At 38.1% G+C, this 26,014-nt stretch overlaps 1 protein-coding gene across 1 annotated transcript in view; it reads right to left on the bottom strand.

Annotated features, from left to right (window-relative positions):
• Positions 1-7,090: 7,090 nt before the first annotated feature.
• The window catches only part of kcnk2b (potassium channel, subfamily K, member 2b), a 29,586-nt gene continuing 10,662 nt past the window's right edge, over positions 7,091-26,014 (bottom strand). The window contains exons 3-6 of the mRNA XM_015004491.2: positions 23,153-23,313; positions 21,090-21,300; positions 17,371-17,513; positions 7,091-12,138 (exon numbers count right to left, since the gene is read on the bottom strand). Of these exons, the coding sequence (XP_014859977.2) occupies positions 11,782-12,138; positions 17,371-17,513; positions 21,090-21,300; positions 23,153-23,313 (872 nt within the window). The 3' untranslated portion in view covers positions 7,091-11,781. The remainder of the gene's footprint in view (positions 12,139-17,370; positions 17,514-21,089; positions 21,301-23,152; positions 23,314-26,014) is intronic.

Genomic DNA, 26,014 nt, shown 5'->3' on the forward strand with positions numbered 1-26,014 from the left:
AAAGGCTCCTCTCTTTGGCGTTTGAAATGAAGTCGCTGAAAGATGCAAAGACAGTTTTATAACTTCTTTCACGACTTTCACAGCTCGGTGTGTGGTTAAAGACAAAACAAAACATGCAAAAAAAATAAATAAAAAAAATAATAATCTGCAAATTTACTCTTATATTATGATTCAAATTTTGTTGAAAGCTGAATACTCAGTCCAAGCTCCATTGGTCCACCTAAGAAATTTATGAGGTGGGCATTTATCAAAATAATAAAAAATAAAAAATAAATCTAAAATAGCCAAACAAGATTAGGGTGAGAAATATTGCAAACATTTCCTTTCAGCAAGAAATTTTTTATTGCCGATATTGCAGAGCGTTAGGATCTCACAGGATCTTTGCAATTACCACGTCTAATAGGTTGCCTTGTGTTTTTCTTTCAAACAGCTCAATATGGCAGACATATTTGAAGATTTCTGTTTTTTATGGCAGCTGCGTAACAGAATGCCAAGCTAAGAATCAATCAAATTTATGTGCCACGTGGCAAATAGTTCAATGCAACAATCAGTCAGTCTCTCAGTTTTTAATTATGTTGCACTTTCCTTGTAAAAGGTGATTTTAACTGGAAAATATTTACTCTTACATCAAACGAACGTCTGGGAAGGTGACTCAAAGTTAAGAGTTAGCCTACAGAGTATTGCTATGCAGGACTAATTAACTCGAAGTACAACCAGCTGGAGTTTTTCATCTACGTTTTGTTACACAATCATTCTTGAATGGTGTTTACTTGTATTCTGTATGGTTTAAAAAACAAAAAACAGAGCCATATGTTGAGAACCCCATAGGCCTTATGGATAAATCAATAAAAAATCCAAAGCAGGTAATGAAGGGAAAGAGTAGCAACGGGTCCACCGTTACCTGCCAGCACCACCGTGACACGTGGAGCAAGACCCAGGGTTTTCCTTTCAGCATGAAGAGCGGAGTACACTGGAACAAATGCAGCACCCTATTCAATTGTGCACATGCAACAAAATTAACTCCTCCGCGGTGATTATGCACTTTGCAGAGTGTTCGAGGTATACATTAGCAGATTTTTATGTCAGCTATGCGATTGCTGAGCTGGCATGTCATGTAATTGAGGCGACAGGAGCAGAATACCGTGTTCTGAGTGGCCAACATGCACAGAAATCAATTAAACAAAAAGAACAATATGGAATATTGTTCATTGATACTTGCGTTCTGAAGACAATCATTTTCCTCGCTTGTTTTAGACTCACTAACATCCGTTATAGATTATGAACCATCAAAGGAATGTCTAGCTCAAACACGTAAGGCTGAATTATTCGCAGCAACAATGATTGTCCTGTACATTTTTTTGTTTTTTAAGAAAATTGGTTTTGTTTAAATGGATGAAAATACTTCCTATTCACAAAAATATTCTTAAATAAACAGTAAAAAAAAAAAGTGTCCAGTGTTTGTTGTTTATGTATGTTTTGTTGAATATCTGTATGCAGATATTCCTCCCAGCCTTAAGTTATTATGAATTCAGGGCTCCAGCAGCATCCCTACGTCTGTGCTGTGAAATCACAAATGTGTCTAATGTGGCAGAAATCCTTCCAAGAATAAAGCCATATTTAATGCTCTGGGGAAAAGGAGATAAGCCTAATATGATATCATCTCACTAACACCGGTAGCTTTTAACCAGAATATGGATCAATAATAAACATAGAGATCACATGTTTAGTGTTTGTTAAATGCCAGCTTATTGGGTTCAGGGACACCTGTTTCTAAATATATCTTTTCATGCACCACTGGGAGAACTGAAGCAGTAAAGGTCAGGATGTCATTTATCCTCCCAGTGTGAGAGGATATCCTATCTGCTACAGCCTGGACACAAAAGGAAAAATGCAGTAAGAATCAGTGAAAGGTTAAAGTGTAAATATTAGCTTTCGTAGCTGTTTTATGTGGCTCCGTTCAGAACGTAAGTGAAGAACGAGACACTTTTCTCTTCATTTCAGTGAAACAAAATGAAATATTGCTGCAACGTCTCTGAAAACCAGGAAGGTTGGCAGTGCAAGGCTGCTAAGGCGAGTTGATCTGATCACGTTAAAAGCGTGGCAGCAGCTGCACTGCGAAGAAATAATAATTTATAATGCTTTCTCCAAATTGAGTTTTAATGTGCAAAGACTACATTTCACAGAAAGTCAGACTGCGTAACAGAAATCCACAAGAATTAATCTGATGCCCAAGGCTGAGTTTTAAATCACATTTTGAAAACAATTCTATGCTTTATAAGTTAGGTGTAAAAACTCAACAATGAGAGCCTGAAACGAAGAGGAGGAATCCCGAAGCACAGTGCCAGCTTTCACTGAGTTTTGGTGGTAGTGCAGAATTTCTCAGCTGACAAAACCCCAAATTGACTTTTTTTTTTCATCAAATGAACATATCAAGACATTATCTGAGTGCATATTTTGGGAGTGTGGGCCATACACAGGCAGGCTGGTTACAGCTACTATGAATGTTTCAAAAAAATAAAATAAAATTTTGAAGTAAACACAGGAATCTGTTACGAATCAACTACAAGACAGGGTTTGGTACTGCAGAATAAATTAGAAACAGAACAAGTTTTACCTTTGCCTAATAAGGTCAGAAGGGAATGAATACTTCTGCACAATGCTGTATGCACAAGTCTCGTTAAGTGCCAAATTTGCAAAATATATTGTTGTTACAAGCACTAAAATGCACATGCGGATGTTTGTTTTCATGAAAGGAAACAGCATCCGATCATCCAACCATGAGCACAAAGAGTATTTAGTCTAATGTGTTACCACTCATTGCACTGATTCAATGTTTGCTTGAGTCATGCAATTGAAAGGGTGCAAGCACAAGCATTACAATGTGTAAGACACGCTGGTCTTTAATTAGATTGTAATGTCTGTCTGAACAAATAATTGATTTTAAAAGGCATGTTACTGTTTTATTTGTCTTCCAGCTGGTTTTAATTGGCACGACCATCTGGCTAATGTGTGACTAAGTTCAACATTTGTCGAAAATACTCAATCACTGAATCGCCTATTGGCTTCTATTAGTTAACTATGTGAATGCATTGCTCAGTGAAAAGTTCTTTATTCTTCATGTGTTTCCACTTATTTCTGATTACCTTAAAACTACAAATATATCACAAAATTTTAGGTACCTGAAACTGTGACTGTCTACACATGACAAGCTATTTGATCCTTTTCTTATTTAAGAAGCGCTCCAAAAGATAATCGCAATTTTTTAAAGCTTTAAATAGCTCAGTAAATAAACTAAGAATGAAACATTTTAATGAAACAAAGTATTCTGATTTCTGCTTCATTTTTTTGATCTATATATGAATGTAGATCCAAAACAAAACAAAACAAAAAAATGTATGCAATGATAATAGAAATGTGAAATATATTGTGGAAAGAAGTGTCTACAACTCCCTCTTTTTCAAAAATGAATGGTTGAACTAAAGTGTGCTCCCAATTAATGTGAAATTAAAGTGAAAACAAAAACACGTCTGCACATTTGTGTTGCACCTAAAATTTTCAAAGGATTTTATTGTTTCAGCCAAACTATCACCCTAAAATGTTAAAAACTGTTGGGCTAAATTTGTACATTTATCAAATTGCAGTTGGGGGGGTTCACACAAAAATTATTCCAAGGGCCTCAAATGGTTGCACTTTCGAGACCCCGGGATTGAACAGAAAATCAATTCTTGAATGGGATTTTCTTTGAAAGCACTCCACCAGTCAATAGTCTGCAATTAATTCAGAGGGATGTTGTGATCACAGTAGCTCTGCTCCGTGGCGCAAAGAACCTGTATCTAAAAACTCAACGGGAGACAACATCACAGGGTCAACTCAATACTCAGAGAACCGGGACAATCTGTAGAGGATGTCGACTAAATTACCGCCACGCAGACACACGCAGCTCCTCATCGCTCAGAGTGTGAGGTAACCTTCCCCGCCACTCTCACGGTGTTCCTTTCCGCTCCGAGATGTTGTGGTTGGTGGCTGAGTCACAGTTCGTCTCTGACGTCACCGCAGACAATTACTAATGAACCAGCAGATCTCCGAACAGGCGGCCACTTTGATGGATCCATAAGGCCTTATCATGTCTGTCCAGTATTTCAGAGGAAGCTGTGAAAAGGATTTGTACATCTGCAGGGAATTCTAGCAATACTTAAAGCTGTGCATCACTGGCATTAAGAAAAAAAAAAGTCTTCAATCAGGATCATGAGCTGTGCTTGGGGCTATTTCTAAGTCAAGAGTTCTTCATCATCTTAAGATGTGCTTACGGTCCTGTCTGTCTGATGACGAGGCTCGAAGGTGACGTTCAGTGTCACTCTGTCTTTACCAGCAACTGTCAGTTTGTATCATTTGTGTACAATATGCTCAGATTGGGCTTTATGTTACAGATTGGATCAGGAAACCGGCGACAGATGATCGACAAATTACACACCAGCAAGGTCAACGACAGATTTAAAAATCGACAAGAGCCAATCAAAGTGCTTGTCTGACCAGAAAGAAGTAGCCACATGACGTAAAGAAACTCATGATAATTGAAGGTGTTGAGGCTGTGACTAACCCGCTCTCCCTGTGCTGTACTTGTGAAGCAGGGAGAACAGTTTGCAGCTCGTGACTCAACCCAAATGCATTGTGTTGCAGTCTCGGTCATTGTGTTTGTAGAGTTTTAGGTCTCTTGTGTGTTTTGCTGCGGAGCTGCATGGAAATACGTGTTATTTTAAAAGCAGCGGCACTCATTCCAATTAAACCAAAAAAAAATATAAAAATAAAAAGTTTCAGGACTGACCTAGTTTTATTTTATTCTTTTTAATTCTAGTGTCTTTATACTGATTATTCATACTCCTGACAGATTTAGCATGTGGATACATATTTATACTCTTCTCAAGAATCAATGGAGAAAAAAAAGTATATTAGACTTACAACAATCAATCCGTTCTTCCAGTCAGAAGAAACATTCACTCATCCATCCATGCTTATACATTTTTATTTGTTTTCCCCCCTTTTTCAATCTCAGTGAAAAAGGGGAATATAAATAAATCCTATAGAGTCTCTCCGGTTATCTAAACTCATTTTCTGTGACTTGTTTGCAGAAGTTGCCTAAATAAAAGATTAATTACAACAAACTTTACAGATTTCAAGAGAATAATTTTCTGTACAAACTGGTTTTGCTCCAGTCATGGCGTTTTATAATGAAAGTAATCAACAGAAAGCGCCTTTCCTTCAGTTATTATGGCTGTGTTTCATCTGGGAGCTTGTCTTTGGACCCTTTTTACCCCGCCTGCTCATGGCAGGACTATTGGGCCATTTTTGTTCATTAGCAGTTATGTGCAATGATGAGAACATTGTTATGGTGTTTTTCTCCAGCGGCAGACAGAGCAGAGTCAATAAATGAGCTAACAAGACAGCTTGGAGATGGGAACACATCACAGTGAGAACAATGCTGCGTATTTACTGCATTTCAGAAATCAACCTCAAACCCACAACAGAACAATGTCGGTGTGTTTCATTTTGCAGCTCTGCTGCATTTACACAATTTAGGAAACTTTAGTTTGTAATCTAAGCAGAACGTTCAAATAATGAAACAGATCAGACAGAGCACCAAGAAAGATAAATAAGTAAAATAATGCGCATTAGACTTTATTACACGCAATAAAGTTTAATATAGAGTAATTGTGTTGTGACTGCAGTGTGGACCATTGCACCAATAAATTCTGCAATTTTCTTCAGTTTTAAGCTACACACTTTCCTTTTTCTTAAGACAACAAAAATAAACCCTCCTGCTGCTTTTCACAGCTAACAAAAATGTTCTGACCAGCACAGCTACTCTAAATCACACAAGCTTTCTGGGAGTTTGCTACACTTACTTTGTTGCATTTAAGAAACTTTTTGAAAAAGAATGGAAGTATGTAACATAACTCTAACATAATGCAGGAAATGTAAAATACATAAATCTTCATGAGCTTTGTATGTTTATAAAAGCTTTCAAAACATGTTTTACCTCTTCATCATTTTGTTATGTAATAGTGTTAAGATGTATAAATTTTTGTTTTATTCTCCAAATCCCAAGAATTTGCAGGCAATTATTTTATTTACTTTACCTTGCCTGATAACATAACTTTCATAAATTACATCAGACAATAGGTTCCAGCAGTTAATCGACAGTCAAGCAACTTTTTTTACTGAAAACTTTGTACTTTTATTTGATTCTTTTTTGGATGACCAATTCGTATTTCTACTTGAGTAAAAATATACTGTGGTGGTGCTTCTCTTACTTGAATACGGTTTTTGGCAACTGTATCCACATCTACAGAAATCAGTTTAGAATACTTTATATCAGGGGTGGTGCAGTGCCTGTTTAAAAAAAAATAGCAAAAATTAATGAAAGCAGCTCATCAGTTTTCTGCACATATTAAATCTGTTTGTGGATATTTTAGCTGCACAGTATGTATCTATAAAAACATTGTAAGGAGACTATATTTGACTTAACGTTGCCTATCCTTCGTTTAGTTGCAACATGTTTGGGCCTAAAAAGTCACTTCAAGCTAATGCTACACGTGGATATCACAAGCAGAGTCGCTATGCAGCATGTCATTCATTTGGCTCAAACACTTTGAATAAACACACTCCTGCTGCTTCTTATGATCACTGGTTTAAATATGGGCCGTTCAGAGAGCAGTTTTTAATTTAATGTCTTAAAGGAAACTGGATATCTGTCCACATTTTGAACTCACACATAAGAACTAAAAACATCCCAAACACAAGAACACATTTTCTGCATTCATGTCATATCAATAAACACACCTGTTGCCTCTGATGCAATGCTAGAGTCATAATTCATTTCCATTGCAAGATCTTTGCTGCTTTCAAGTATCTTTCAGTTGCAGGGAGGCATGACTCCATAGAGCTCTGTTTGTGTCAGAAAAGTGCTTTACAATTATTTCTCTTCTTAAAAAAACATGATAGAAAGGCTCACGTTCGTCTATGTTTATCACACTTAAAAGATATGAAGATTTTCTGACAAAAATACGACGTTTGTTCAACAGGGCAAAAATGATTATCTTTTTTTTTTTGCATATAAAGTATTTTATTCTAGACATTCTGAAAAGTGTCATGACTTTAAAGTGACATAGCAACATCAACGTATTAACATACAGGAAACAAACAAGAGTCATACTTTTTTAAGAGTCAATGCAAAGCCTGGCATAGTACAGAAAACCTCCAGTGTTTATAAATTCATTGAAAGTAGCATGCAACAATTGGGTGAAATCGTGTTGTTTTGAAAAACGTGACTGTGTGTGAATGAGGCTCCACAGGTTGGGCAACAGATTGATTTACAAGATTCTCATGCAAAAGACTCTAGCCAGGTTTAAGTCTGTGGCGGGATTTTCAGAACATTGTAAAAAAAATGTTGTTAAAAATTACTGTGACCAGATGGAAAATAATTGCCTGTATAACATGGCGCATGTGAGCCAGGGCTTCAAAAAGGCATGTTTTCACAGTTAAAAGACACAGATGTTTACATTCAGAATGAGGCTCGTCTCATGAACAGGTAGATACATTCAACATGCTTGAGTTGGGGGTATGAGAGTCAGTTACTGTAAAATGGCTACCTAAGGAGAAGAAGATGTTGCAATACTGAAACAAAACCCATCCGTGGGTGCAAATATCACATATTTCAAGTTTTTGTCAAATTCACACATACCATCACAAAATGCACGTTTATATTATCATAATATTCAACACCTTTCTTTGGACGGTCTGACGCCTTATGTAACGACTCACCATCAACATGCTGCGACTTTCTTCCTCACTGACAGCTTCTCAATCACAGAACTGACTGACAAAAAGCAACATGATGACTGTTTGAAGGAGAGGCTTTGATTTCTGAACCCAAACCAAGACGTGAATACATTTTCCTAAGGCAACTCAGCTTTAAAGTGTCTTTCACTTCAAATATATACCTTGAATTTAAATAAGCTATAAAATACTTTTAATAACAAAATATTATGATATTTCAACTCCTCTTCTTATTTTCATAATCTAAAGTCTTAACTCCAATACAAATACTGCAAGAACAGAGAAGTTTTGTTCTTTTGCCGGAGGTAGCAATCGCACAGTTCTTCCTGGTCAGGATGTTCGATACTTAACAAGAAGGTTTGTACATAACAATGTGTATATGGGAGGAAAAAAAAGACGTACTGTCCAGAAGCTGCACGAGATCCAAATTATTCTGGGAGAGAGAACAAATGTCTCTGTTCTTGTAGATTATGTATGGGCCTTAAGTGAAGCTATGATACCTACTACAAATTGCCAAGTTTAGTCTACTCATTTGAAACTGGGACTTTATATTAGTCAGTAATGTCAGCATTTATGGTGATCTACAAATGCAGAATGGTTGGAAAATTACATTTACTTGATTGTTTGAGAATCATTCTGGGGGTTTTTATAGACTTGATGGATAAAAAACTCAGGTTGAACAAATTTTGGCTACACAGTATTTGCTGACATTTGTCTGTTATTAATAATAATAATAGTAATAATAATAATAATAATAATAATAATACATTTTTATAAGACATATAGAATGTATGGTGTGACCTTTATGTTGACGTGGAAACAAAAATCTGTACTTAATAACCTCTGGTTCCAGACTCCAAAAAACATGTATTTTTTTAACTTATTGCCAGAAAACGTCTGGGTGGTTTTGCATAATATCATTTAGATAAATGTTTTTTTTTGTTTCTGTACTGTGAACATTCTCTCTTTAACAAATGGACTTCAAACAGATTGAAGATATTCATGTAACGTTCCTAGATTGCTGTACAGTAGCAATTTCTTCACTATTTGGTTTCCTTATTTAGTTAATCCCTCAGTTTTATTCTGTTTGTATTTATTTTCTGCTGAGTTGCAGTCTTTGGTTATAATTGTTCTCTTTAGAGATTGCAAAAACACATTTCCATGAGCTCTCTGTGTATTTAAATCATGTTCCTGTTGCACCTGTTTCTGAATTTCTGTGACTTTTTTTCCCGTTTTTTTCAATCTTAATTCATTTTACTGGGTTGTGCCCTCTTTCTGATTTGTAGCCTAACCTGGTTTCCAGAGTACTCTCATTTCCACTTTTTACCTCAGTTACCTCTGCATGTTACCCTCACAGCTGACATCCATTCTGCTAATTAGACCATCTGTGTTCACTTCAGTGATCACATTCCCCAGTATTTAAGTCTTGATTTTTGCTCTCATCCTGGCTCTCATGTTTCCTCATTTGTTGTAAGTTTGCGCCTTTTTTTCCTCTCCATTTTGACCTCCCCTCTGCCATGTGAATCTGTTTGTTCTGCTGTCATTTGAGTACTCCAATAATAATAATTTCTAAACTGTCTTTAACACATTATGTGACTTTTCTATAAATTATATCAAGTAACATGTAAAATCATTTTTTTAAGTATTTGCTGTCAGAGTATAACATTGCAGGCCAACATGTCAAAGACTAAAAACAAAAGTGTCAAAAGAAAAAGAAATTGGACACTTGGGGGGAGCATGACTTGCTGCAGTAATCACCCAGTGGGCCTAAAAGATAGATGCACAAATTTTCAAAGGCATCATTCATTCAGTGCATCCATTCCTAAGTGCAGCACCTCATTTGCTGCTGACTTATTGGCTATTGAGTCGCTGCTGCAAAATGCAGCAGGATAAATGAAAGGTTTCGTGTGGTGTACATTCAGTATTGGCAAAACATTAAATACTCCATCTACTTTAACCGAAGAAATGTTTGCAGACAAATTCAATCAAACAAAGCAACAAATGTGCTTCAAATGCCCCTAGACTTTACTGCTACAGCACCATACAGTGCCTTGCAAGAGCATTCTTACCTCTTCAGTTTTTGCACATTTTGTCAAATTCCAACAGCAAAGTTCAACATATTTTAGGATTTCATGTGATGGACCGATATGGTGAGTGATTGAGCAGTTGAAGGAAAATGACGCATGGTAAGCATGCTTACGACTGTTTGTCGTGAACTTCACAAATCTTCCATTTTTGTGAAAGTGTCAGGGAGCAAAGCAGTGTCAAAAGGAAGCCGTAGCAGGTCCTATTTAAAGTTTACCGCAAGCGAACGGCTAACATTTGAGCACAGGCTGTCTGGTCAAATCAGATGAAAAATCATGTTGTGTGGATGTTTTGATGAGTCTGCAAAAAATAAAAAAATAAAAATAAAAAATTGAGATTAGTGTACAAGTTCAGCTTTCAGCAACTCTTAACTTGCAACCAAGGTTTTAATAGAGAAAAATCACATTCGTGACAGAAGGGCCCAGTCAAATCCCAGAATTAAATCAATGGGAAACTTGTGGAACAATTTAAAAAAATGACGATCACACATATTCTCTATCCAATCTGAACAAGATTGCACAATTTTGCAAATTATTGATATTGGAATAAATGTTTCTAAGTGGGCAGACCTCAAATGAAATCCAGCTGCAGCAAAGTGTGGTTCAGGAAAAACATTGACTTTTATGAGCTGAATATAAATGCACGCCACAGCTTTGTGTCTTTATTTGTAAAGCATTTTTTGTTTAAAAAGTATGTTCTAATACGACAAAGTTCAAGGTGTAAATATCCTTTTGCAAGGCACTAAGTATTCATTAATTTCTGTGGAAAACAAAATGTAATTTTTATGGCTGACGTGTGATTACTCATTCGGAAAATCTTGGAGAAGATTAATACAAATAACTCATACAGCCCAGCTGATGCTCTATTCAGACCCAAGACCTAATCAGATGGTACTTTGACTCGAGGTGGGGGGATGGATTTTGATGTCTGAAACACTTTACAGTATGCAGCTATTTAGTGTGTCAAGAACACATTCACCTTTAAAACATTATGTTCTCCGCTTTCATTTATAAACGTTCTATATAAGTATTTTTAAAAAATTCTTTAACTGTCCACGATGCATTTCACAAATGTCCTTATTACTACTGTGATCAAAAATAACACATGAGAAGATGGACACGAGTCTTTTGTTGCCCTCACATGTCCAGTGTTTTCAATAAGGCACCAGTGAATTTATCCCTCGGGATGAGAAGTTCATGGAGAAAGCAAACATGTCGACATTCGTCTCTTTAGTAAAGGGTTGATTAAGTGGCAAATGCAAGGCAGATAAAGTAAACAGAAGAGGAGCGATGAGAAAAGGAACATTCCTTCCAGGATTTCTGCCCGTAAAGAACCACAGGATAGACCCATGGCCGATAATTTGGTGTTTTTTAACTATTGGGGATGATTGATTCGATCCCCGTTTTAGGGTGGCTGTCACCAGGTGAGTGCAGATCCCTCTATTGCTTCTTATGTTTTGTGTTTCCCAGGGAATACTGTGAAAAAGAAGACGAGTGTGCTGCCTGCAGCCTCAGGGTGGACTTTTATCTCCTTCCAGCTTCAGCAGCGTTTGAACTTGCGCCTTAAATTCAATCTCGTTCCATTTGGCTCAGGTACAAACAGATCTTCGGTAAAGTCTGACTTCTACAGATTCAATGCAATCTGTTTTCTTTCCTTTCTGTGCAAGAGATAAACATGGACAAGAGCGAACAGCTTGATGATTTATCTGTGCTTGGGTGTTTAAATCACGGGAAAGCAATCTGCTTCATTCAGGTACCTCATCAATGTCTGGCGTCAGTCAATGATCACCAAATCCTCGGGTTTGTTTTCAGTCTCACAGCTGCAATGCTCAATGCAATGAATCCTCCCTCATTGTACTGATACTCATTTGAGTTTTTCGATTATGGCGATTTCCTGTCGATCAGCGTAATCTGGACTGAGGCCGTTCAGATACAAGCTGCCGTTCCTGGTGAGAGCACCCGGGACGGGACTTAGAGAAAGCGTCAAGGACGGGTACGTCTCTTTGTCCTCGCCCAGGTTGGCTGACAGCGTCCTCTTCCCAGGGGTCATCTCCTGGTTCATGGTGGCATTAATTCCCAGCTCGGACGACAGCTTGCGCTTGATGGACGCGGCCCGCTGGAACCTGTCGTAGATGTCGACGCTGAGCCGCCTGCGGGTCTCTTTGAACTCCGCTGATACATTTGCCGTCCACTCAGCAGCATGGGCACGAAACTCGCCGACCTGCAGAGACAAAATGAAGATTTATGTCCAAATGGCTCTTTGTCTGTTGCTCACATTAGAAACAGATTTAACCCCAAGGACAGATCCATTGAGTCAAACATCTAGTTCAGCCAAAACACACTCACAGGCCACAATTTTAGCCATATACAGGTGCTGGTCATAAAATTAGAATATTGTGATAAAGTTCATTATTTTCCATAATGTCATGATAAAAATTAAATTGTCATATATTTTAGATTCATTGCACACCAACTGAAATATTTCAGGTCTTTTATTGGTTTAATTTTGATGATTTTGGCAAACAGCTCATGAAAACCCAAAATCCCTGTCTCAAAAAATTAGAATATTATGAAAAGGTTCTCTGAACGAGCAATAAAAATAATCATCTGAATCAACAAAGTAACTCTAAACACCTGAAAAAGATTCCTGAGGCCTTTAAAAACTCCCAGCCTGGTTCATTACTCAAAACCGCAGTCATGGGTCAGACTGCTGACCTGACTGCTGTCCAGAAGGCCATCACTGACATCCTCAAGCAAGAGGGTGAGAAACAGAAAGAAATTTCTGAACGAATCGGCTGTTTGCAGAGTGTTATATCAAGGCACCTCAGTGGGAAGTCAGTAGGAAGGAAAAAGTGTGGCAGAAAACGCTACACAACGAGAAGAGGTGACCGGACCCTGAGGAAGATTGTGGAGAAGGGCCGATTCCAGACCAAATTAAATTTTCATCTCCATAAAACTTTTCAGCAGATGGAAGCATGAAGTGCTCCAAAATCTTCTGATAGCTGCTGCATTGATCCTGCCCTTGATAAAACCCAGTGGACCAACACCAGCAGCTGACATGGCACCCAGACCATCACTGACTGTGGGTACTTGACACTGGACTTCTGGCATTTTGGCATTTCCTTCTCCCCAGTCTTCCTCCAGAGTCTGGCACTTTGATTTCCGAATGACATGCAAAGTTTGCTTTCATCCGAAAAAAGTACTTTGGACCACTGAACAACAGTGGTCCAAAGTGCTGCTTCTCTGTAGCCCAGGTCAGGCGCTTCTGCCGCTGTTTCTGGTTCAAAAGTGGCTTGACCTTTGACCTGGGGAATGCGGCACCTGTAGCCCATTTCCTGCACACGCCTGTGCACAGTGGCTCTGGATGTTTCTACTCCAGACTCAGTCCACTGCTTCCCCCAAGGTCTGGAATCGGCCCTTCTCCACAATCTTCCTCAGGGTCCGGTCACCTCTTCTCGTTGTGCAGCGTTTTCTGCCACACTTTTTCCTTCCTACTGACTTCCCACTGAGGTGCCTTGATATAACACTCTGCAAACAGCCGATTCGTTAAGAAATTTCTTTCCGTTTCTCACCCTCTTGCTTGAGGATGTCAGTGATGGCCTTCTGGACAGCAGTCAGGTCAGCAGTCTGACCCATGATTGCGGTTTTGAGTAATGAACCAGGCTGGGAGTTTTTAAAGGCCTCAGGAATCTTTTTCAGGTGTTTAGAGTTACTTTGTTGATTCAGATGATTATTTTTATTGCTCGTTCAGAGAACCTTTTCATAATATTCTAATTTTTTGAGACAGGGATTTTGGGTTTTCATGAGCTGTTTGCCAAAATCATCAAAATTAAACCAATAAAAGACCTGAAATATTTCAGTTGGTGTGCAATGAATCTAAAATATATGACAATTTAATTTTTATCATGACATTATGGAAAATAATGAACTTTATCACAATATTCTAATTTTATGACCAGCACCTGTATATGGTAGAAACTTAATGCATTTATACATCTAAATGTTCAAACTGGGTATCAAAATTAGGAAGAATTTGGATCTTAGTGACTTTGAACATGGTGTGGGTGTTTGTGCCTTTACTGTCAGTAAAGGCAACAGCTCATTATCTCTTTCACCATGTTGTTTTTACCAGTACTGTCTGTGCATTTTACTTTATCTAAAACCAAGGCATAAAACAATGTCTGTCATCATGTTGCACCAAAACAAATGAGGATTTTATAAGCCAGGAGTATAATACACAACCTGGCTTTAGACTTTTGTTTTTTTCACTCAGTTTTGAATTTACTGTCGTTTCCATCAAAATGGACTCATAACTATTCAAACCGCTAAGGACATTACATCTAAAAACAATAGTTTTCTCAGTCATCATGAATGTGGAAATGAGAAGTTCAGTTACGGGAAAGAAAACTTCAAGATGATTAAGAAATGCCCAAGAAGCACCAGAATGGTTTCTGGCCAAAAAGTTCCCCACTGTCTCAGAAAAGATTAAGGACAGACTGTAATTCAGTAAAAATATTTGAACAAATATTTATTTGGGAAAGACGAGAGCTACTATTTGTGCCCTGTATCAAGCAAAAGTAAAGCTTGATGCAAAGAAATAGACTGCTTTTGAAGAGAGAGGGCTCACTCACAACTCTGATTACTGGCACGAACAAAGGCTGGCAGCAAAACGTCCACCAAGAGCAACTTCATCAAGCAATCTGGGCACAATTTATTGATTATGTGTGCATTTTCCATCATGATGGATGGAGCACCGTGTGAAAGAACAAAGATCATCAAAAATGACATTTTTGTCAGCATGTCAGAGTTCAGAGTACAAAGCAATTTAAAATGATCCATCTATGTAAACCATATGCAGTATGTAATTTTTCACATCTGCAATCAAAAATCCAAGTTCACTTAAAACGTCTTGTTTTAATACAAAATACAAGTGGGTAGTAAAGAAAATGTCATACATTTTCAAAGGGAACTTTTAATCTGACAAAACAGCCTCATCATATTGAATACCACTGTTTATAAGAAAACGCGATGTAACTAGTTCCATGTGCCCAGTAAAGTGAGCTAGTTAAGGCTGTGACTAAACCCCAGATGCTATTGAGTGAACTATTAACTTTCAAGACTCACTGAGTTTTGCTCGGTGATCTAAGCCTCGACTTGGTTAGCAAACATGGACTATCTGCTAATGGATGAAATCATGTCTGAAGCATTTAACCCAGAAAGGTATTAAGAGAACAAAAGTCGCGCACTGATTATCAGGCTGACCATGTCTAATATCTTCAGCCTCTTTAATGTGCGCAGCTGACGAAAAAGTTCACTCTGAGATCATAAATGTCACGTCCATTAATCTCCTCAGACAGCTGTTGAAAAGCTCTTCCCTTCAGCGCTCTCCCACATGCCTCGCACGTGCTCCAATTAGCAAACCACATGGAGGAACTTTATAACCTTACGCGCCGTTGTTCTCCGTTATTGTTCGTTCATCACAGTGGCCGACTGCAGATGTGAGGATTTACGAAAAACGGGAAGGAAGAAATCAATATCCAAGGATGATGTTTTTGAGACTGGTGCAATAAACAGGTTCTTCTTAGAATTGCAGCTCCTCGCTATCCAACTCAATTCATGCACAGATCTATAAGGAATGTTGTGCAATATTCATAATAATACAATATTTATATTGGGGTTAGTGCCCACTGGGTTTGTCTCTAAGGCTAAGAATGCCTTGATTGTAAAGTTTTATGCAGTCACTATCACCCAGTCGTCATGCCTAGTTTTATTATTCTACATCTCTCACTGACCAGGGCGTCATTGAATAACACAAGCCAGTTTTCTGGTACAGATTTGTAAAAGTATAAGGTGCACACAGTCTGTGTTATAGACACAGACAGCGAGTGCGTCCATGGTTATTGAAAGGTTTCACCTTAATATTGCATCAGCCTTCCTTCTCTAGGGTCCGTATTTATTTAGCAGCCTTTGAGGTGAAGAGTGAGGTGAAGAGGCACTTGAATTGAAATTTATGGCACATGTGTGTGCACATTGGGGGGGGGGGAGGTGAAAAAAAAGAGAAAACACCTTCTGTCTACTCGTTTTCTCCTCCTGCTCATCATCGACGCTCGTTCCTTCCAGCAACCTCCCACTGAAAACCTCCTCTCCCAATGATTTGATTCTCTGCACAGCTCCCAGCCTCCTCAGACGTACACTTAATATGCCAGCGGAAGGACAGAAAAGGCTGCATACTTCCAAATAGCCACCGCTCCGTCTTATTTATGTCTAAGGAAATAAGATGGGCAGCAGGATTTTGAATTCAGGAGGAGAGCAGACGTGTGTATGTGGACGTGTGGCTTTTATTTATTTATTTTATTATTTTTTTTGCCTGTGAGTTATGAGCCTGCCGTAACAGCAAGGTATTCTATTACTCAGCTCCAGCAGACGGCCAGTGTGAGACTGTATTTACTTCACAGAGTGAGGGCAGGACGAATCCACATCACTTTCAGATTCATGGCTTGAGGGGCGTAAACAGTGGGGTCACTGTGGTCTTAGGCTTACTGTAAATATCTCTACACACAACATATTAGACACACTGCCGACGTGACGGTGAAGAGATGTTTGGAGGTCGGCACAAAACAGCAGCATAACATTGAATTCTTTAATTGTCAGATATCATATTTTTGATATATTATGTAGATCACTATCAGTCTTTTTATTATAACACATATTAAGGCTGGGCGATAACGGCTTAAAAATAAAATCTCCAATTTTTTTTTTTCCTGACCAGACTCAATTTGAATCTTCTTGCTTACTTTTCTAAAAATTACAAGTAATAGAAAATATTTTCAAAAAGTGGCTTTTATTTAATTCAATTGTATACAATGGAGTGTTACTAAATCAGTAACTGCTCTCCAAATATTTGTCCTTCATATTTTTTTCCCAGTCAAATGAAGCAGAGAGTGTCTTACTGCAGCTCCAGTCTGACTTTATGTCCGATTATTTATTAGTGTTTAAACTTCCACATGTGCAGCATGAGTCTGAAGTAAGTTTTTAGAGCCAATCAACTTGTTGTTTGAGGGAAACTTGATTCAGATGGATTTATAGAATCTCGGTGATGGGTAATCAGCCAGCTACAAGTCATTAACCTTTATCTTGATTAGCAAAACAGACTGATTATTTGGAGGAAATATAAAACCAGAAACCCCTTCACAGCTTTCTAATGGAAGGTAGGCTAATATTACGACACAGTTGTTGGGATGCTCATGCATACCTGGTTGTGCACATCGCTGCAAGGAAAAATATGACTTTATTTAGCAATGAAATCTTTGTTTTCACTTATTTGCAGGAAATGGTAAAATTGTCTGTACTTCTATAGAGCTTTATCAGGTACAAAGACTCCTGAGCCACCTGCAAGAAGCAACATTTTGATCTTCAGATATATTTCTTAAACTTGAACCTCAATAGCTCCTACCTCCTCTTTAGTTTTCTTAGAGATGACTCTGAACCAGTCTCCAATCATGCTGAGCACTGCTGCAAAGTACGCCAAGCCCACCAGGATCCAGAACCACACCACCGGCTTGTAGTAGTCGAGGTACTCGAGATTCTCTGAACCGCCTGTAAGACAATCAACACAACAATTGGGATACAATGGAGCACCCTGTTTGGTCTTTTAAATTACTTGAGCTAAATAAATTGGGCAATTTAGTTTTATAACTTAAGGAGAGTTGGCTTGTCAGTCTTGTAGAGAAGTCATCTGTCTCGGATATCAGAACTTCATTAGCACTTCATCACAAGAGAATGGTGGACTAACATGCATAAAACTCATATAAAGCAGAATATCATATAACATTTAATTTTTAAAACTGAACATGTATTCTCACAGAAAAAAATAAGGATATCTTGGGGTGTTTTCAGGATCAAAATTGAGAACAATGTGAAATCACTCAAACATCTTCTAAAGTATTTTTTTTTTTTATTAAACTGCAAAACAATCAGTTCATTCAGTGTAAATCTAATAATGATGAATGTCAGCCGGTTTGTTAGAATAAGCTACAAGCAACAAAAGGAGAGGATGTTTATTCTTTAAAAATCTATGAAGAGTGTGAAACTTGCTGAGCTGTACTTGTACGCACATCTGTATTTAAATCCCAACAACACCATATCTATAAAAGCTACAGAGCAAAAGATGTTTAAAGTGATGTGTGGGTGCCCATTACAGGGCACGTTTAACTAAGAGGATCCCAAGCTAATTAGTTTACTGTAACTACTGCAGGCTGATGCAGGTGCTGTAATCTAATCGATAATCACTAAGGTTGCTCAGGGAAGTTTAATCTAGCAGCTAAGTGTCTGTGATTTTTCCCATCTGCCTCTGCCTTGTTATCTGCCAAGCAGGTCAACTTGAACTAACTGCCTGCTGCACACACACACACACACACACACACGCACACACGCACACACACACACACACACACACACGCACACACGCACACGCACACACACGCGGAAACTTTAATGAAGACACACCTAGTGTCTCTCTTTTATTCTCTCCAGTTTTGGCTCTCATTCAGTCCTGCCAGGTTCACTTACTGCATTAGCGTGACCATTTGTAGTTAAATCTTCATTCTTGTCATGATGTATTTGAATCTTGGATCTAATTTGGGTTGATTTTCTTTGTTGTTTGTATAGACATATCTTGTTTTTTTTTATAAGTTGCATTAGTCCCTTTATGTATTTATTATTGTCAGTGCATTTGGACTCATTTCTTTAGATTAGTGTTACTTTCTGTTTATTATTTTTTTTTCCACTTAAGTCTCCTGGTCTCCCTTCCATTAGTTCTCCCCACTTTGTTTCTTTCACCTTCTTCTGTCAAAGAAACTCTCTGTGATATTCCATGACTCCTCTGTGATTTTTTTTCCTGTTTTGTATTTTTCTTGTCTTTAATAATTGAATAATTCATTTATCAAAGGGTAAAATATACCCCTATCAACTTGGTCCCATGTGGGAACATATTTGCAAATTTTGCTACATGACAAACTGGTGAACCTTACAAGGAGCTTCAATCCAACCAAGTCACTGCATGAGTGCTTGAAAACTCATCAAAGATGTTGCAACACAACTAAGAATAACGTCTGCCTGTCAGCAGTCGCAATTTATCATCCAGAAAGAGAATGGGCAACAATGGCACCCAAAAACAGGTCTGACATGTTTTAAGTTTGCAAAATCTCACAAGAAACAACCAAACCTATGGAACAAGCTAACCAAACGAGGCAAACTATCTGAATTAGTTCATAAAAAAATAAAAATAAAAATGTTTAACTCTGTACTTATGTGCTGAAGAGCACCCGAAGCTTAAATTTTACTTTAATAAGAAAGAAACGGAACGATTAACTGAAAAGAAGTCTGATTATTCCATAGCTGAGTTAATATGCTAAAATGTGAAAGTATGAGATCATAAAAACATAGGGAATTTGTGAATGATGTATCTTAGCATGTCTTGTTTGAAAGCAAAAGCTCAGTTTCATAGACGTCAACTGCTGCAGACTTTAGATTGCAGGGCTTAATGACATACAGGACAACTTAGACTTTGCAACCCAGAATGAGCTGAATCAGTTCATTTGACAAAATGTTTTTGAGCTCTGATTTCCAAAAAGTCATTCAAAATATTAAAGTCACCGGCTTCAGGTTTTAATATCAGGAGAAAACGTCTCTGTACTGTACAATTAATCAGTGCCTCCAAACCTTTTTTGGTGAGGTTTTTGTACTGACTTTATATGAATAGGATCTTGTCACTAAAAATCACTATTCAAACAAAATTTTCCAAAATGTCATCAAAACCTCCAACCTGTCTCTGTTTCAGATGTTTCAGATTTACACAGCAAGACTGAATGTAATTAAGTGGAAATACCATTTAATTAGTCAAAATCCAACTCTTCATCTTTTTAACCTGTTGAACTGTCTTTTAAAAACACTAACAGCATTCAAAACCAATTATTTTTGAAGGACACATTTCTGCTGTATTCCAGACTGCTACTAGGACTTTAAAAAATATTTAGTAACTAGTAAATAATCCCCTAAAAAGCATTTATTTTCAAATATTCAACTGTACCTACATGTTCTTGGCTTTTATTTATTGAAGTAGCACTGATAGAGACGCAGTATTTAGGATCAAAATAGTAAAGCAGCTTTAACCTTATATTGACATTAGGACCTTCCTCTTAAGCAGTTTCTATGCTTCCTCTGACTTTGTTTTATAGCGGAAAAGATTGCATGCTGTTAGAACTTAGTACGGTGCTTCACTGATTGGAACATTCTTCTGTTTTATTAACGTTCCACTAGCCAGGGATTTTCAGGTTAAAATTTGGGTGATTGTGATCAAGAGACATTTTCTCAGTGCATCTCTTGCAGAATGACGATACCACTGTTTCGTAATGTAATCGTTCTTATAACGAGGCTCACGCCATTGCTTTTCATGTAATTTTCAATTAATTTTGGTACTGCAAAGTTTACAGCACATGTGGTATTACTGCAAACGTAGAACACTACGTTCTACGCTGGCCGTCTGACCTCAGACCAGACGGCCAGCGAAGCTGAAGCCTTTCTGAGCCAATATGTGACACAGGAAATATGATTTCATGTCGTCCAGCAGCTGTTCCAGCACCTTATCCTTCCTTTCGGTGGTGTAAATTGAGAAAGAAAAAGCTGTTGGGTCTCAATGTAACTAAACAAAACTTTCCTGTAATCCAAAAGCACAAATTTTAAACTGAACCATATGCGACTTGGAATAACTTAGCTTTGGATTTTGCCTAGTTGCTTGTTTATGTGGTACAATGAGCTTGTAAATAAAAGCTAATTTTATTGGACTTTTAGTTTTTTAGTTTGATTTGACGACTCTGCTATCTGAATCCAAACAAGTCCATACTCATCACATTGAAATTTGAAGACCCATTTAGGTGATGAGTAGCAAATTCAGAAAGAATCTTAGATTTAACAGATGGGAAAGCTGAACATATAGCCGCCATTTGTAGTCGGTGATGAAGTATAAGGATTGGAAAAAAACTGTCTGGTGGGAGATTCATTGCTACTTAGCCCATCCACTGAGTCAAGCTGTCAGACTTTGCTATAAATACACTGATCTTAATAGAGGTGTCAGTCAGGCAAATGAAAGACGTGCTGCGATACAAAATCACATACCCTCGGTCAGATGACCTTTTTCTCCGGCCACGAAGTCTCCGAAGCCAATGGTGGTGAGGGTGATGACGACAAAGTAGATGGACTCGAGCGTGCTCCAGCCTTCGATATGTTTGAAAATGACAGCTGGCAGGGCCACGAAGATGAGACACCCGAACAAGATGAAGAGCAGGGTGGAGATGACGCGGATCTTTGTCTGGCTGACTTTCCACTTCTGACAAAAAAGGATAAGAAAAAGGGAAACCATTGAGAAGTTTCACACCTCAGAGAGAGTGACAAGGCGATTGACGGTTTGAACATTTTACCAGAGCAGAAAAGCGTTTCCCAAAATGCCACACACGTTGAACTTTTTCATCACGTTATTTGAAAATGAATCTTTTCTTAATAGGTTGTATTTGCTTCACCGTTACTCATTCGCATAGTTTGCGTCTTTCTGGAAGTAAAGTTTTGTTTTACGATATCCTAAATTTAATGCTGTAGAGTTCATGCGGTATGCTTTTCCCGCTAGATGGAAGAATCCTCCTAATCAGGATGAGATACAGCACATGTTCTCATACCTGTCATCTGCTAAAAAACAATTTGTTATTTGCTATTTCAGTTGCCTTCATGGTAGTAGATGTCTGAATGAACTCAGCAGTAAGTCTGATGGGCAAAAACTCTAAATTCATATGAAAGCTGGAGTCTTTCTTTTCTTTCACGGCTGCTGCGAGTTGAAACATATTCTGCATGCAACTGATGTCTGGGGTAGCTTTTCCACTTGAGATGACTTCCTTCAGCTGGCTTCATGCTGATAGCATCATGCCCTTTTCCTCCCCCGGTTATGTAAGATCTAAGAACAGTATGTCTACGGGGAGGCGTAAAGAGCATACGGACCTCAGATCAGAGTTTTTGATCCCTTTCTGGTGCCTTGTGCATAAATATAGAATACAGTAAATTTTAAAGATGATGTGCTATGCTAAAATTAGTTGAAAGCCAAGCATTACTTTTTTCCCAAGGGAGGCTGATAAAGCTGAGTTGCTGTAAAGCATTTCCCCCCCACAGCAGTGACCGTAGTAATCCATCTGTTTCTATTGTCTGAATGACCCTCCAACCTTCCCTGCTCTAGACAGAGCGTGCAATGAATCAGTAACATAATTAACCTGTTGCTGTCAAGTATCTGGGTGTTAAAAAAAAAAAAAAATAGCCACTGCCACTGGTTTTGCTCCAAAACGGAAAGCTTGAATCGTCTTTTTGAATAAGTACGCATGCGGAAAATGTCTGTAAAATGTTGGGCTTTAATTGGAGAGAGTATAATCTGCCATCAGCCTCCAGTCAAATGACTATGGAGTGGTGCCTGAGATTAATTGGCTGTGGCCCCAGTTTGTGGTGATAACACCTAATTGAAAGCCTTTATTTTCCCCGCAACAGTAAGCACCGGCTCAGGGATAAAACAGTTGTGACATATCTGCAATCAGAAGGTTGTTCTTATCAGACGTTGTTGCCTTTCACAGCGCCGAGAATAGTGGCACGTCCTGCCCTCCTGCTGTGTTTGTCCACAGGCTTGTAGTAGGGATCCCCCAGCACAGCAAGTCTATCAAAGATCAATTTATCAATCTGTTTGTCTGTCTGTCTGACCGGCTTGTCAGACATCCCAGATTGAGCGACCGTCTCGCTCAATCTGGGAAGCTGGCTGCTTCCTGAGATGTGGGTTTGACTGGGCTTCCTCTTTCTTAAATGAAAACGCATTTACTGTAAAGCCGCTGTAATTTTCGGCGATGAGCTGAGCGGTGAAGTACAAAGCAAGGGGGAGGGTTATAAAAGAGTCTCACTGGGAAGTGGTTTCCTCTCCACCTGCTGCTCATATGGCTGGTTTAGTTTTCTTGTTGAAGAGTGGGCGAGGACAGCAGGGAATAGGATACACTTGAATAAATCAGGCCTCATCTCGAATCCTTTCCCTCTTCTCGTCCTCTCAGACAAACAGTATCTAGTTTGGTTTCTACTGCTCTCCTCAATGCTTTGCATTTGTTATGTTGATTATTCCCAAAATTAAAAAAAATAAATAAATAATAATTCCCAGCGTTGCTCACCACAATCATCTTCTCGACTTTGGCGATGCCTTTCCCAAAAATAGTTCCCAACTGGTCGCCGACACCGGCCAACAGGAACCCAAACAGGGGAATGCCCAGCAGAGCGTAGAGGATGCAGAAGATCCGTCCTCCTTCTGTGTGGGGAGAGATGTTCCCAAATCCTGGTGAAACGGAGAGACGGGCGGGAAATGAACAAAAAAAAAAAACGATTCCAATTCGAGTCAGAACATGTTATTTTCACAGTTTATTGCCGCCTAATCACTGTGTGCCCCTCACTGCCAGCATTGGCCGCATGAAAGCAAAACAACACAGATCCTCTACTGTGCCATTAATTCATTTGGTGCGAGACTTGTTTTCTTGCTGAACAAATTTGATTTGCTCAAATTCAAGAAGTTTGTAAATGCATTTGTACATTTTAGAGAACAAAAATATTGCGTAGATTTGAATCTTGTAGCTCCAGAGGCTGAACATGGACAGAAAGAAAGAGCAGTTGATGAACATGCATGTGTTCAGTTTGCATCTTGTATAATTTTTAAGTCACAAGCTGGGTTACCTAGTGCATGATTTAAACAAAAAAATATAATAATAATAATAATAATAATAATAATAATAATAATAATAATAAACACATCTATTAGTTACTGTTTTAGCTTAATTAAACCTGGCAGACAGGAAAGCTGACCCACAAACTCTGAATGAAGCACGTTAGAAATTCAGACAAATGCCGAAAAATCAGCTTGATGAAATTCCAGTGGTGGAGGATGGAGGTGTGTAAGGGCCTCTGACTCACTCTAATTTATTATTCAGACCTTCAACTTCAAAGCAAAACGAATGGAGTATGAAAAGAGAAAGTGAACCTTCTTGCTGACTTTTAGCACTTTCAGATGAGACAAAAGTACAGATCTGTTCATGGCTTCTCCTCGTCAAAGCTGCTTATAAAGTGCAGCTTGACAATAACATGTTAAACAGAAGCTTCAGAGATTTTTTTTTTCCTTGTGTAAACTTGACTCCAGGCATCACACAGTGCTAGTTTCATTATTCAACAGCTGCTTAATGAACTAAATTTTACTTTCCTGTATTAATGCGTGTAAGCTACAGGGAGCCTTCTGACGACTCTCTAGCCTTGGGCTGGACCGGAGTGACACCTAATGTGAGAGAAATTGTCAATCATATCTCAGTAATTCTATGATTAATTCCAGGGGAGCCTGGGAAATGATAAACGGGAGACCAGGCTTGTCGTAATAAGAAATAAATCAAATAATCACATGATAAATTAAAACAAACTCAAGTTTCATTTGAATGATTTATCGTTTTTCTCTTTTCTCTTTTTCTTTCTTCCAAAAACTAGGTAAAAACAGTCTTGAGCCTGGTGCTTTGGTCTCAACTAGCACTTTTTTTTGAAGGACAATTTTGTTTACAGAGACTTCATAATTTATTTTATGTGTTGTTTCTGTTGTCTTGTTTATTTATTTTGGATATTTAAAATGTCTTCCAGTTCCGGTGTTAAATGTTCATTGAAATTTAAACTTTCTTGCTCTTGCGTTATTATGCCATCACCATTGAAAATGGTCTCAAAACAAGACATTATGTTTTATCGCATTAACTTCTGGGACAATTTGTTGTCGTGACAGAACTACAGGGGACAAATTGTACACTGTGTTTAAAAAAGCCAATCAATTCATAATTGTTTTCTTTTCATTCCTAGTGTCAAGGTAAATAGGGATTCATGGACTGGGAAGCAACAGTGAAATTTGGCTGGAGTTAGAGATTCACTATGCAGAGATTATCTAAAGCTCTCCCTGCCAAGTTTAATTTAAAAACAAACAGAAATAAAATACCGTGCAACTCTGGCTCCCATATTCAGTAAACTGAAACCGAGCTGCCAAGAACAAAATGTTTAAACAGAAAAATGACTGCAGAAAAAAAAGAACCTTAAGCTATATATGTGTCTTTTTGCATCACAAAAAATTACAGACACAGTCAAATTCTCCATCATCTTCACCTCAATGAATGATAGAATTACAGCCTTAAAAAAAAAATCACATTGTTAACCCTTTCTTTCCTCTTTCTTTTAATTCAAAAATGGCAAATTCTGCTCAACAATCAACTTCCTGGTGTTTTTCTAGCTCAGGCACTTGTCTGTCTGAAAAATTGTACATTTTTCCAACACCTTTATCTGCCTTGATCCTGATCTACGAAAGGAAAACTAGTTCATCTGAGTCCATCGGTGAGTTTCACGCCTTACTATAGATGCTCCGTTAATAATAAATAAGATTTTCTCAGTAAAAAGGATGAAGCCAACATCCTTCATTCAATCATGTCACCATGTAGTGATTCATATACAAGAAGAGTTCGACTGTCTGTGGTTAGAGGAAATAATAATATAATGGCCATGAAAGACCAGCAGTCATGAAGAGAGAAAAAAAAGAGTAACCCTGATATCTTCACTAATAGCCAAATAAACTATTTTATGAGATATGTAAATCATTTAATGAAGGATATGCTGTTTTTGCTGTAGTTTCACATTAGTTTTCATTTATGGGAATCCCAATAATTTCACACAAAGGGACTCTTGGCTTAATTAGGTCTTACAATGAGAAAACCAAATCATTGCAATACTACAATCCACAAAAGGTTTATTTTGCAATCAAAGGGAGACAAGCATGTAAACCCTGCTTATCCCTGCTGTTACAAACTAGAAATAATATATTCCTTTTGAGTGTTGGTATTGATCCAGGCAGCGTGGAAAGTAAATGGATTGTAAGTCAGATAGATTTAACGACGAGATCCCAGGCGATCAGCTCCAGGAGAGAGGAGGATAATCAGAGGAGCAACCAACGAATGCCTCATTTATATTTCATT

Source organism: Poecilia mexicana, unplaced genomic scaffold (genome assembly GCF_051168715.1).
Source record: "Poecilia mexicana isolate PSO_F unplaced genomic scaffold, ASM5116871v1 scaffold_21, whole genome shotgun sequence".
Taxonomy (NCBI): Eukaryota; Metazoa; Chordata; class Actinopteri; order Cyprinodontiformes; family Poeciliidae; genus Poecilia; species Poecilia mexicana.